Source organism: Lepisosteus platostomus, chromosome 2 (assembly GCF_059453375.1).
Source record: "Lepisosteus platostomus isolate fLepPlt1 chromosome 2, fLepPlt1.hap1, whole genome shotgun sequence".
Taxonomy (NCBI): Eukaryota; Metazoa; Chordata; class Actinopteri; order Semionotiformes; family Lepisosteidae; genus Lepisosteus; species Lepisosteus platostomus.
This window is the reverse complement of record NC_142612.1, coordinates 33,782,310-33,795,221: the sequence shown is the minus strand read 5'-3', so window position 1 is coordinate 33,795,221 and position 12,912 is coordinate 33,782,310. Positions and strand designations below refer to the sequence as shown.

Here is a 12,912-nt window from a genome sequence, read left to right as displayed (position 1 = left end):
TGTTTCTTTTTTCTAGTGGCAACGCTAGAGTAGAAAGAATGTGTAAAGCGATAAAATAAAAATAAAAAAATAAAATCATTCACATTAGAAGAAAAACTTGCGTCATTGTATAATTTTTGTCAATGTTTATTTACATATTATAAAAATATTTGCTTTATTTAAGTGAGGTTGCCTTTTCCAGACACGAATTCCAGACCATGCATACACACAGAAAGAGGTGCAAACATACTGCACTGCAAGTGCTTCCTAATTTACTCCAACAGGTATGCAAACACACAATGTGCATTAAAATAAAATAAAGCTGTAAAATAAAAAAAACCTTTCTTTATTAATTTATTAATTTAATTGGGTCGTTTCTGGTCGCCCTGAAAATATGCAGCAGGCCGGATTCACAGATCGATTCTATTAGAAAAGGAAAAATGACCTTACCCTGACAGAAGCAATAACAGAAAATACATTTTGTTTTCCCACATACTACTTAAAACTACCATTTCCAATGTGTCTTTTCTTGAAAAGTCAGTAACAGGCTCAGTATTATGTGAGTTATAGTACAGGACTTTGAAAAGTGCTCGCAAATGAAAACTATTGGTATTCTTAGGTACAGAATTCAAGCCACTATTTCAACATCATAAAAATTCAAACAACAGAACATACTGTAACAATTTCAAATACAGTCTTTGCATAACATAGAAAAGTTTTCAACAGGAGCTCAAAAATCGAACATAATCATTTCCAACTTAACAGAACTTGTGGAAATACAACACCTGTAACAACTGACAAATATCCAGACATTGTGGCCATCCTGCTGAACAGTGCTGGACTGGCTCCTCACACGCGGTCCTCAGGACCCCGGATACGGCGGGCCAGCTGGACGTCCTTGGAGAACAGGGTGACCCGCTTGGCATGCAATGAGCACAAGTAGGAGTCCTGGAACAGCCGCACTAGGAACGCCTCTGCAGCCTAAGAGAGGGCAGAGGTGTAGATCAGAGACACCGGGCGCATTTCCCAACAGACAGACAAAATGACCACAACAATTTGGTAAACCTGGATTTTGCAAAGGCTCACGTATTGCATTCATATTATATAAATACAAGGAGCAGATGATGTGAGCATAAAAAATGTGTCAAGTAGTCAGTACACCAAACATGGTATATTTCCACTCATCAATCTGCTTTCCAACTGCTTCTTCCAATTTAGAGTCACAGGGGAGCCAGATCTCAGCATGCGAAAGACCCAAGCCAGTGCACACCCTGGACGGAATGCCAGTCTATCCCACTGGAATATGTCACGGTTCACAATTATTCAAGATCCTTAAATAATTTTAAACTGTTAAACGAAATAATTTCCCTATAACAAAGCTCAAGATTAATTTCTGTCTCAAGGCTAACAATTCAGGAACATTTAACCACATTTGATATGTGGAAAAACAATCACAGTAAGATCAGTAATTTACAGAAGACACTAGGTCTGCTGCAACAGTCCGATAGGTGGCAGTAGAGGGCTCAGATTCCTGGGTGATTACATTGCGTTGTACAGATAACCAGGTACAGCTTCAGGTATATTGTACCATGCATTGGCAGACAAAGACAGGCAATAGATGTGATGGGATCTGGCCATTTCTGGAACAATTTAAATGTGAATCTTTATATGTATACTCATATCTGATGTAGAAGTAAATATAAATTCAAGTACACAAGTATGTCAATGGTGTAGAGTGACAGTAAAGTACCACTAAACTCAAAGACAGTAGACCACAAGGTAAACCCACAGTCTCACCTCTTGAAGCGCGGTGATAGCGATGCCCTGCCATCTGTAATCCATCAGAAACATCTGCTTACACACCTCGCGTACCTGGAACCACACAACATCTTTAGCGGCAGATCAATCAAGGCTTAAATGGTCCTATTTAATGTCCCTGCAAATGTCTGAAGCTGCTGGTGATTAAAACCCCCCCACAAAACCTTCTAGAATTGAGTGGAGAGACACAAGTAAGCGACTTGAGTTAAACTCCTACTAATTCTACTTTGTTTTTTAGCTTCACTGCTCCTCACCTCACTCACTGCTTCCGGGTAGTGGGACTGTGGTAGCAAAACACAATGATACCAGACAAGCATGCAGAGTTATTGTCAGCATCAGTGCTCTTCTGTTACCAAGAAAACATACAATAAAGAAGTCCATTGTATACAGTGCACTGCCTTACTGTATTTCCACTATTTGTGTAGCATGAGTGTGTACAAGACATTACCAATCTGGCGAAGGAGCGTTTGCGTAGAAGCAGATTAGTGGATTCCTGGTACCGGCGAATCTCCATCAAAGCGCGGGACCCTGGACGGTATGTACGCTTTTTCACTGGCTTCTCCCCTTGTACAAAACAAATAAGTTAATGCACTGTTCACACAAAGATATGAGGCAACAGACTAACCAAAAATATAGACACATACAGTCTGCACTCGCATATCAGTCACACACTTTTCTTCATAAATTTAGAGATTTATATATATCGCATATATCTGTTTATTCCAATATTTCAAAAGTAAGTAACTGCTGTTCAGATAAACACAATTTTGGTTGGGTATATACTCCTACAAAGCATAAGGTTAGCAGATTAACCTGCCTCAAAAGAAAATATGAAGAGAATGTCAAACTATACTGTATAATGCACAACCTACAGTATGTGGCCAGGCTTGGCAATGACTAGTGTACTTCAGTGGTTAACTGACATATGCTCACAATTATTTTCCCATGGCATATTGTATGACTGGATCACAAAAAAGACAAATTTAAGGACCTTTACAGGAGCAGCACTTTGCATTCAGTTGTGTGTGTACTGATTTTTTTATTGCAAGAGCTGACTTTACAAAAATTAAATGATTAAAGTGACAGATGACCATGCCATGCATGACCATGACCATGCAGTATCCACGCACTACCTAAGAACGGGAAGTAAAATTATCAAGGATCAAAACCACCCTGGAAATGCACTTTTTATAAGAGCCTGGTCCTCTAGGTTCAAAGAAAGCTTCTACAGCACAGACATAAGACTCCTAAACTCCACCTCTTAAATTCTCCACCCACTTACACCCCTCTGTTTTGCATTGAACTCAAAACACAACCACAACTTTGAATTTGTGAATCAGAAAGCAGAGTGAATTTACAGCCACTGCTGAACTTTGCACACAGCTTTGCTATCTAAATGTTTGTTAAATAATAGCTGCTACCCTGTTATTGTCTCCAAGAATTGAGATGTAATTTGTTATGTCATTTTCTGTCAATGTTATGTAATATTTTATGTCATTTGTCATGTTTGAGGAAAACACGGAAGTAAGCATTTCATTGTACTCAGGAACACGTGACAATAACCCTGAACTAAAATTTGAAGGGAGGCCAATACAATAACTGAGACACAGAGGGACAGACAGGCAGATGAAGACACACAGAAACACAGTGGTGGAGCTTCGCACTGACCTGCACTGTCAGATTTCTGGGGTGGTGGCGGAGGGGGAGGAACTTGGCGCTGAGGGACCTCAGCCTTCCTCTTACGAGCAGAACCTGGTTCTTCCTGATTTTGTATTTTGCTCTGCTGAGTCTGTGTAGACAAGAACAATCAATCTACACACAGATGTACTGGACTGGACACAGGCAAAGCTAAATACAGTATTTATCCCTTGTGAGTGTGTATCCACTGTGTGTACAGTATGTATCCATTGTGAGTGTATATCCAATGTGAGTGTACAGTTTATCCATTTTGTGTGTGTATCCAGAGTGTGTGTATCAAGTGTGAGTGTACAGTTAATCCAGTGTGTGTGTGTCCAGAGTGTGTGCTTCTAGTGTGTGTGTATCCAGTGTCTATCCAGAGTGTGTGTAGTTTATCCAGTGTGTGTGTATCCTGTGTGGTGCCCAGTTGAAGTGCAAAGGACATTACTGCTCTGGTGGAAGGGCCCCTGCGTAGCTGCTTGTTAGTAGGTTCCTGGACCGGGCTGACCTCCATCATAGCACTGGTCCCTGGAAGAAACATACTTTGTCCATTAGCATCTCTCTGTTGGGAATCCCTGGTGGGAAGATACAAGGATCCTGTGCAGACGCAGGCACGGGTAATAGATGAGGCAGGCGAACAATCCAAAACGAGAGGCAAGGTCGTGGTCAAAAGGCGTAAGGCAAATAGTAATCCAGGGAGAACTCCGGTAGCAGACAGTCCGAGGCGAGAGGTGAGGTGCAAAGTCGAAAAGGCAGAAGGGGAGTCCAATAACCAGAATAAATAAGGTACAGGAAAAAACGCCAGGTAGAGCTCTCAAGGAGTAGACTCAATACCGAGCAGCGGGAAGCAAGTGAAGATGGTATAAATTGCACTGCGCACCGCACGGTGGAGTGTGTGCAGGTGGTTTAACTTGTGCGGCGGCGTTTGTTAATAATCACCCGCTGCTGGTGATGATTAGCTCGCTTAAGAGTTGGTCTTGACTGCCTGGTGGTCGTGACAGTACCCCCCCCTTCACGGGCGGTTCCCGACGCCCGAGAAGGCCGATCGGGATAGTCCCTGTGGAAGTCTCTGATTAGCATAGGGTCAAAAATATCCTTCTCCGGAACCCAAGATCTTTCTTCAGGGCCATAACCCTCCCAGTCAACCAGATACTGAAGGGTACCGCGGTTCCGTCTAGAGTCGAGGATCTTGTGGACTGTATATGCCTGGTGCCCCAGAATGCGACGCGAGGGTGGCGGGCGATGTTGGGGAGCCGCAAGAGGTGAGTGGTAGAAGGGTTTCAGGAGGGAGACGTGGAAAGACGGGTAGATTTTGAGGGTGGGGGGAAGTGCAAGACGGAAGGTAACTGGGGTGATCCGGGAGAGTGTCCTGAAGGGGCCGATATACCTAGGCCGGAGCTTCTTGGAAGGCAGGTGTAGAGGTAGGTTCCTTGTTGATAGCCAAACAAACTGTCCTCTGCGAAAACGGTGGGCTAGTCTGCGGTGTCGGTTTGCGAATTTGGCCTGGCGCTGAGTTGACTTGGTGAGAGCTGTCCTCACCATTCTCCAGGTCCTCCGCAGCTTGGAAATATAATGACGCACCGACAGCACAGCCGTGTCTGGAGGGGTGACAGGAATGAGAGTGGGTTGATAACCTAGAGAACAGAGTAAGAGAGAGAGACCTGTGGAGGAGGAGGTAAGAGAATTATGGGCATATTCTGCCCAGGGAAGTAGCGATGACCAGTCATCCTGCGAGTTGGAGGTGAAGGCTCTCAAAAAGGTAAGGAGGCTTTGGTTGGTCCGTTCCACCTGACCATTGGCCTCAGGATGATAACCCAAAGTCAGAGATACATGGGTCTCTAAAGCTTGGCAGAACGCCTTCCAAAAGGCCGAGACAAATTGAGGTCCCCTGTCTGAGACCACATCGTCGGGCAACCCATGTATCCTAAAGACCTGTTGCACAAACAGTGACGCCATTTCCTGGGCTGTGGGCAATGCTGGGAGGGGGACGAAATGGGCTGCCTTGGAAAAACGATCAGAGATCACCAAGATTACCGTATGACCTTGACTGCTAGGAAGGTCCGTAATGAAGTCCACAGCTATGTGGGACCAAGGGCGGTGTGGGATCGGAAGAGGGTGAAGTAAACCGGTCTTCTTGGCACGCGAAGTCTTGATCCTGGCACAGACCGGGCAAGCACGGACGTACTTTGCAGCATCTGATCGCATGGAAGGCCACCAGAAATCTCTGGTGAGTAGGTCCAGAGTGCGTGTGCACCCGGGATGGCCTGCAAACCGGGAGTCATGCCCCCATTGCAGGACAGCAGAACGCAAGTTGTCCGGTACAAAAAGCTTATCCGGCGGGCAGCACAAAGGAACTATAGCTCCGTTGAGGGCACGTCTGATCTGATCCTCAATAGAGCAGTGGATCGCCCCGAGGATTCTGTTAGATGAAATGATTGGTTCCGGTGTGTAGTCCAGATCCGGGGGATCATGGAGCCGAGAGAGAGCATCAGCCCTCCCATTCTTAGAGCCAGGCGTATAGGTGATAACAAAATTAAAGCGAGAAAAGAAAAGAGACCAACGGGCCTGACGGGAATTGAGGCGTTTGGCCGACTGAATGTAGGCCAGGTTCTTATGGTCCGTGATAATGACAAAGGGGTGATGAGCCCCCTCCAACCAGTGTTTCAATTCCTCCAGGGCCAGCTTGATAGCTAGGAGTTCACGATTACCGACATCATAATTAACCTCGGCGGGGGAGAGCTTCCTTGAAAAGAAGGTGCAGGGATGTGGAATGTGCTTATCCCCGTGGCGCTGGGAGAGGACTGCCCCAACCCCATAGGCTGAGGCGTCAACCTCCACAATGAATGGCTGAGAGGGATCCGGGTGTCGTAGAAGTGGTGCCGAACTGAAGAGTTGTTTTAACGTAAAAAAGCCTGGTTAGCCTCCAGGTTCCATTTACCCAAGCCTGGTCGATTGCGGGTTAGTGCTGTGATAGGCGCCACGACGGAGCTAAAGTTCTGGATGAAACGTCTATAGAAGTTGGCAAAACCTAGAAAACGTTGAATTTGCTTTAAGTTACGAGGAGCTGGCCAGTCATTGATGGCCGCCACCTTAGCAGAGTCCATCTCTACACCAAGGGGGGAAATGATGTAACCCAGAAAGTTAATTTTTGAGGCGTGAAAAACACACTTCTCAAGCTTGGCATAGAGTTTGTTGTTAATGAGTCTAGTCAGGACCTCCTGGACGTGGTGGACATGATCCCTAGGGTTGGCAGAAAAGATGAGGATATCATCCAGGTAAACCAAAACAAAATTCCCAATAATGTCCCTAAAGATGTCATTCATGAATGACTGGAAGACAAGACCACCGGGGCATTAACAAGACCAAAAGGCATCACCTGATATTCATAATGTCCATGGGTGGTCATAAAAGCCATCTTCCACTCATCCCCTTCACGTATCCTGATTAGGTTGTAAGCCCCCCGTAGATCTAACTTCGAGAAGATGGAGGCTCCCCGTACGGACTCCAAAGCGGCTGGAATTAAAGGCAGGGGGTAACGATGTTTGACCGTAATGGAGTTTCAGTCCTCTGTAATCAATACACGGCCGCAAGGAGCCGTCCTTCTTCCCAATAAAGAAAAAACCCGCACAGGCTGGAAAAGAGGAGGAACGAATGAATCATGACTCCAGAGCCTCCTTAATATAATTTTGTAAAGCCTGATTCTCTGTAGATCCGTCCTTTGGGTGGAAGGGTTCCAGGGAGCAACTCTATAGCACAGTCACAGGTACGGTGAGGTGGAAGCGAAAGAGCCTTCTGCTTATCAAAGGCTTGTTTCAGATGCCTGTATTGGGGCGGGATGGGAGAGTGCTCCTCCATAGAGGTTACTGCAGCAGCAACCTTAACCGGCTGACGACAACAGTTGACATGACAGGAGTGGCTCCAGGCAATGAGCTCATTCTTGTCCCAGGAGATGTGGGGATCGTGCTTCTTGAGCCAGGGAAGACCCAGGATTACTGGGTAGGCAGGCGAGTCCAGGAGAAGGAGTGAAATTTCCTCAACATGAGTAGCACCAACTGTTAGAGAGAGAGGGACGGTCTGCCAGGTAATCCGTCCAGGTGCAATCGGGGATCCATCCAGAGCTTGAATACAGATCGGGGGTGAGACCAGAGCCAGGGGAATATCCCACTTCTTAGCAAAAGTGGCGTCCATAAAGTTCCCCGCTGCCCCCGAGTCAACAAAAACCAAAAGGGGAAGGTGTAAGTCAGTCCAAGAAATTTCAGCTGGGAATAAAGGGCCAGACGAGGTTTGAGAAAAAACGGTACTACTGACTCTAACAGCAGGCTGCGGAAGGGTTCGAGAGGGATACGGGGGTCTCAAGGGACAAGCAGAGAGAAGGTGATCAGGTGCAGAGCAATAGAGACACAGTCCCTCCCGACGGCGCCTTTCCTTTTCCTCCGAGGAAAGGGGTGCATGATGCAGAGTGGGCACCATGTGGGTAGTACCTTCAGGACGGCCAGGACTGCTTCCAGCATGACTCTCTGCTCTCCGCAGCCGAATGTGGGTGTCCAGTTCAACCACCTGAGCGATTGCTGATTCGAGAGAGCGGTTGTGAAGTGGTGAGAGCACCAGGTGGTCCTTTAGATCTTCAGAGAGACCCTTAGAAAAAAGGCAAATCAGGGCTTCAGGGTTCCAGTCAGATTCCGTGGCGAGGGCTTGGAATTCAGCCACATAATCATTCAGAGATCCATCACCCTGACGAAGCGAGGCGAGCCGGAGATGAGTCAGGTCCGGGTTGACCGGAGAAAAATGTGCCTGGAGCCGGTCAGCAAAAAGCTGGAAATCAGCAAACTGAAAATCTCCCCTAGCAAGCAACACAGCTGCCCAGTCCAGAGCCTTGCCAGTGAGCAAGGAAAGGGCAAAACCGATCTGCTCCCGGGGAGAAAAAAAATGCTCAGGATGCAACTGGAAAGCCAAGGAGCATTGTGCAATAAAACCCCTACAGCCCGTGGCGTTGCCATCATATCTTTCTGGGAGAACAAACGGCGAGGTTACGGGAGTGGTGGGCGGGGTCACAGGGATCGGAGCAGTGGTCTGTGCTGGAGGCGAAGGGACAGGGGAGGGCGGAAGGCTAGCAACGTGGTTGGAGAGAATGTGGAGCGAAGACTGAAGCTGGGTGAGAGCTTGGGAATGGCGATTGAAAAGTGAGCGAAAGGCTTGTGCGTCCGCGGGATCCATCTTTGGCTCGGTATTCTGTTAGGAATCCCTGGTGGGAAGATACAAGGATCCTAAACAGACGCAGGCACGGGTAATAGATGAGGCAGGCGAACAATACATAACGAGAGGCAAGGTCGTGGTCAAAAGGCGTAAGGTAAATAGTAATCCAGGGAGAACTCCGGTAGCAGACAGTCCGAGGCGAGAGGGGAGGTGCAAAGTCGAAAAGCCAGAAGGGGAGTCCAATAACCAGAATAAACGAGGTACAGGAAAAAACGCCAGGTAAAGCTCTCAAGGAGTAGACTCAATACCGAGCAGCGGGAAGCAAGTGAAGATGGTATAAATAGCACTGCGCACCGCATGGTGGAGTGTGTGCAGGTGGTTTAACTCGTGCGGCGGCGTTTGTTAATAATCACCCGCTGCTGGTGATGATTAGCTCGCTTAAGAGTCGGTCTTGACTGCCTGGTGGTCGTGACACTCTCCCTCTATAACACAGACCATTTAATGCACTGACCACAAAGAGAGACAAGGCAACAGACTAACCATAGACACAAATGTGTAAATACAGTTTGTGCTCACATATCCACCAATGTGTTTCCTATTAAGCTTGCAGACGCTCACTTGCAAAAGGATGTGACAGATAACCAATACAAATGATACCACTGGAGTGATCAAATGGAATATTACAAATTCAGTGATAGGAGTCAGAAGAGAACCGACATCTACACGTGCTGGCTTAAAACAGGAACTGCTAAAATCATAAAGTAAATCATGACCTGGTCTTTCTGATCGCTGGGGTGGTAAAGGAGGGGGGAGATCTTGGCGCTTAGGGGCCACGGCCTTCCTCTTGCGTGCAGAAGCTCTTGGATTCACCATTTTGCTGTGCTGAGCCTGAGTAGACATGGAAAGCAAATCCCAAGACAGATCTACTAGACCAGATACAAGGAAACCTAGCCATTTTTGCCTGAACAGGAAACATAAGATGAATTAACAAGCCCTGCCCTGCAATTATATCTGTAAACTAACATCACTTGTCCCCCCCTTTCACATGCCTGCCTCCAAACCTACCAAAACCAACATGAGAACAAGCCAGTATATCATTCAATACTGTTCTGTCAGTGGTTTTCAACCTGCAGACTCTCACCCATTTTAGAAGGTGTGAGAAGTAGCAGAAAATAGATTATATGAATGCAATTTACCAAGAGTGATAAAAAAGATTAATATTAAGGTAGAAAAGCATTTAGGTCTAACTTGGCTTAAAGTCTGAAATGCAGTACAAACTAAAACACATGACAAAATGGAATGCCTGCCAACAATGATACTACTTTACACATGCATAGCCTTAAAAACTTTAATGCTACCTAAACCATTTTCACTCTATATCTGACCTACTTTTTCTTGGAAAAATTTTAGAATGTATTGTTGCATTTCATTAAACAGGAAACTCAATGGAACCCGTCTGATTTCAGACAATTACACAACACACAAACTACCCTTGTTAAATGTTAAAGTTACTGTATTCTTATGATTGCGGAATACACAGGAGGTTATTTGCAATGATGCAGACGTAGGGTTTCCCAAAAAATGAATTTATATTTATTTTTAATGCATTTTCTAGAATACTTAGTGGTATACTTTGTGTACTGTTATAAATCGCAGGCCGCACTGTGTTCGAAGTAATTTTGCGCGGTTAGTGATTTTTTTCAAGTGGCAATGCTAGAGTAGAAAGAATGTGTAAAGTGATATAAAGTGCTTCCACAACTTAAAAAATGAAATAATTCACATTAGAAGAAAAACTTTAATTTGTAAGATTAATTAATGCATGTAAATTGGCTCAAGAAGTTTGCAAATCCAGCGAGTTCCTACAAAGGTAAGATTTTTGTAAAATGCAAAACTATATCCGAATGAAAACAACTTATTTCGATGTTAGAAAAGCCTTTCGTATTTGCACACAAACTGAAGGAACAAACTACAGTATTGCACCTGTCTTTTCGGTGCAAAAGCCAGAGGGAGTCAATAATTTCATATCTTGTTTGTATGTACATCTTAATATAATGTAAACTGTATTAAAAGCAACCACCACATTAGAAAAAAAGTGACTATGATGTCCAAATCAAGATGGTAATGTGTCGTTATTATGATTCATTTGATGAAGCTACTCATTCCTACATTTAAAACATATTGAAATATTAATTTCTAGCTACTGCGAGCCAGCAAACTCAGAAAGTAAAATTAATGATATAATTAGCAATGATAAAACTTAACAAAAGCTTATTTCGAAAAACTGGCAGCAGTGCCGGAGCTGTAGTGACAGAACTATCTAGACGAAAATTAAACTTCAATATTGGACTTATTTTGAGTATTCCTACCTTAATTTCTTTCAATAAAATTGCTGATCACGCGTGCTTCCCTACTTGCCACTAATACACTAATAACATTCAATTAACTTCTCTGCATCCCCGCATTCAGTACCACCCTTTGGCCAATAGAGTCAGGGATAAACTATGAGTGACAGGATTATGACTGTGTTACGGCGTCTCTGGAGATCTGGAGCCCCTGTATTTGAACAGGAAAAATGTCCTTTCCCTGACAGAAGCAATAACAGAAAAGACATGTGTTGTTGTTGTTTCTTTTTTCTAGTGGCAACGCTAGAGTAGAAAGAATGTGTAAAGCGATAAAATAAAAATAAAAAAATAAAATCATTCACATTAGAAGAAAAACTTGCGTCATTCTATACTTTTTGTCAATGTTTATTTACATATTATAAAAATATTTGCTTTATTTAAGTGAGGTTGCCTTTTCCAGACACGAATTCCAGACCATTCATACACACGGAAAGACATGCAAACATACTGCACTGCACGTGCTTCCTAATTTACTCCAACAGGTATGCAAACACACACTGTGCATTAAAATAAAATAAAGCTGTAAAATAAAAAAACCCTTTCTTTATTAATTAATTTATTAATTTAATTGGGTCGTTTCTGGTCGCCCTGAAAATATGCAGCAGGCCGGATTCACAGCCCGATCCTATTAGAACAGGAAAAATGACCTTACCCTGAGAGCAGCAATAACAGAAAATACATTTTGTTGTTATTATTTGTCACTCCATGTAAATCAGCTGTTCGCTCACTTTTTATTACTTACAGAACATATGGATGGAATCATGACAAACAACTTTAAGATTATCTTTTACATTTTCAAGCTACAGGGTAATAAGTCATTCCTTGTTATTATTTTATGGCGTCATGAGCACAGCGTTTTCTTAGACTACTCTAAAATGCAAAGAAAGTATTTGCAGAATTTCCAATATTGCACCAATCACAGTACGTCTCGTAAATATGCCAGCAATGCATTAACATCAAGATTAATTAATGCATCTTAATTGGCTCATGCATTTTGCAAATCCAGCGATTTCCTAAAAAAGTACGATTTTTTAATGCAGAATTATATCCGAATGAAAACAACTTATTTCGATGTCGTCATTAGAAAAGCCTTTCGTATTTGCACACAAACCGAAGGTCAAAACTACAGTATTGCACCTGTCTTTTCAGTGCAAAAGTCAGAGGGAGTCAATAATTTCATATCTGATTTGTATGTACGTCTTATTATACTGTAAACTGTATTAAAAGCAACCACCACGTTAGAAAAAACTGACTATGATGTCCAGGATGGAAATGTGTCGTACATATGGTTCATTTGATGAACTCTTACGTTTAAATAATATCGAAATATTAATTTCTAGCTACTGCAAGCCAGCAAACTCAGACAGTAAAATTAATTATTTAATTAACAATGATAAAACTTAACAAAAGTTTATTTAGAAAAACTGGCAGCAGCGGACGCTGCGGTTGTAACAGAACTATCTAAACTAAAATTAAACTTTAATATTGGACTTATTTTGAGTATTCCTACCTTAATTTCTTCAAATAAAATTGCTAATCACGCGTGCTTCCCTACTTGCCACTAATACCGTAACTCAAATAACATTCAATCAACTTCTCTGCCCCCCCACCTCCAGTACCGCCTTTTGGCAAATAGAGTCAGGGATAAATTATGAGTGACAGGATTACGACTGTGTGTTACAGCGTCTCTGGAGATCTGGAGCCCCTGTATTTGAAACCGCAGTTAAAATTAGCTTGAAGTTTGAAAATGATTTTGGCACGCCAGTGTCTCCAGCAAAACTGTCCTTTTTACAGGAGCTCAAATGATTTCAGAAGAAGTAGCTGCAAGTGAAGTGAACTAGGT

At 43.7% G+C, this 12,912-nt stretch overlaps 1 protein-coding gene across 2 annotated transcripts; it reads right to left on the bottom strand.

Moving 5' to 3' along the window:
• Positions 1-105: 105 nt before the first annotated feature.
• LOC148676331 (histone H3-like centromeric protein A) lies at positions 106-12,771 on the bottom strand. 2 transcript variants are annotated; one of them, XM_088606403.1, is made up of 7 exons: positions 12,580-12,771; positions 9,441-9,555; positions 3,923-4,002; positions 3,466-3,586; positions 2,246-2,361; positions 1,777-1,851; positions 106-960 (listed from the first exon to the last, which is right to left on the bottom strand). In XM_088606403.1, exons 2-7 carry the CDS (start codon positions 9,538-9,540, stop codon positions 829-831), a joined length of 624 nt encoding a protein of 207 aa, XP_088462529.1. In that variant the 5' UTR covers positions 9,541-9,555; positions 12,580-12,771; the 3' UTR covers positions 106-828. The 2 variants fall into 2 exon arrangements, with proteins under 2 accessions (XP_088462529.1, XP_088462538.1); XM_088606412.1 differs by lacking the exon at positions 12,580-12,771 and adding an exon at positions 11,034-11,298.
• Between the last annotated feature and the right edge of the window lie 141 nt (positions 12,772-12,912).